This window comes from Merops nubicus, unplaced genomic scaffold (assembly GCF_000691845.1).
Source record: "Merops nubicus isolate BGI_N331 unplaced genomic scaffold, ASM69184v1 scaffold20372, whole genome shotgun sequence".
Classification (NCBI taxonomy): Eukaryota; Metazoa; Chordata; class Aves; order Coraciiformes; family Meropidae; genus Merops; species Merops nubicus.
This window is the reverse complement of record NW_008594517.1, coordinates 6,344-6,741: the sequence shown is the minus strand read 5'-3', so window position 1 is coordinate 6,741 and position 398 is coordinate 6,344. Positions and strand designations below refer to the sequence as shown.

The window sequence follows — 398 nt, the reverse complement described above, 5'->3', positions numbered from 1 at the left end:
TTTGTAATATTTCTGCTGTTTAGAAAATTATTTTAATGCATTTAAGCCAAGTGCTAGACAGGAGAAGAATTGTTTTTAAAAATCTGTAATTTTTTTCTGAGCTGGATTAATTTAAAGAGAGCAGGGGCTGCAAAGAGAGGAGTCCTGATGCCAGCACAGAACTCCTAGGTGACCTGGGGCAAGCTCCTGTACATCTGTGTGCCCATTTCCCTGCCTGCAAAGGGAGGCAGTGACAGTTTCTACCCATCTTTGAGACCTGCAGGTCAGGAGTGCTGGATGCCATCTCTTAATTTGATTGTTTTTTATTAAACTCCTTTTGTTTTAGTGCTGCCTGGATTGATAAGTGCCGCCCAGATTTATTAATTAGTGAATCCACCTATGCCACAACCATCAGAGAC

General features: G+C 41.5%; 1 protein-coding gene across 1 annotated transcript in view; it reads left to right on the top strand.

Moving 5' to 3' along the window:
• Positions 1 to 325: 325 nt before the first annotated feature.
• CPSF3L (cleavage and polyadenylation specific factor 3-like) overlaps positions 326 to 398 on the top strand; it is a gene marked incomplete at both ends in the record, with an annotated part of 5,635 nt that continues 5,562 nt past the window's right edge. The window contains one exon of the mRNA XM_008935813.1: positions 326 to 398. This exon is cut by the window's right edge and continues 81 nt beyond it. Coding sequence (XP_008934061.1) covers positions 326 to 398 — 73 coding nt within the window.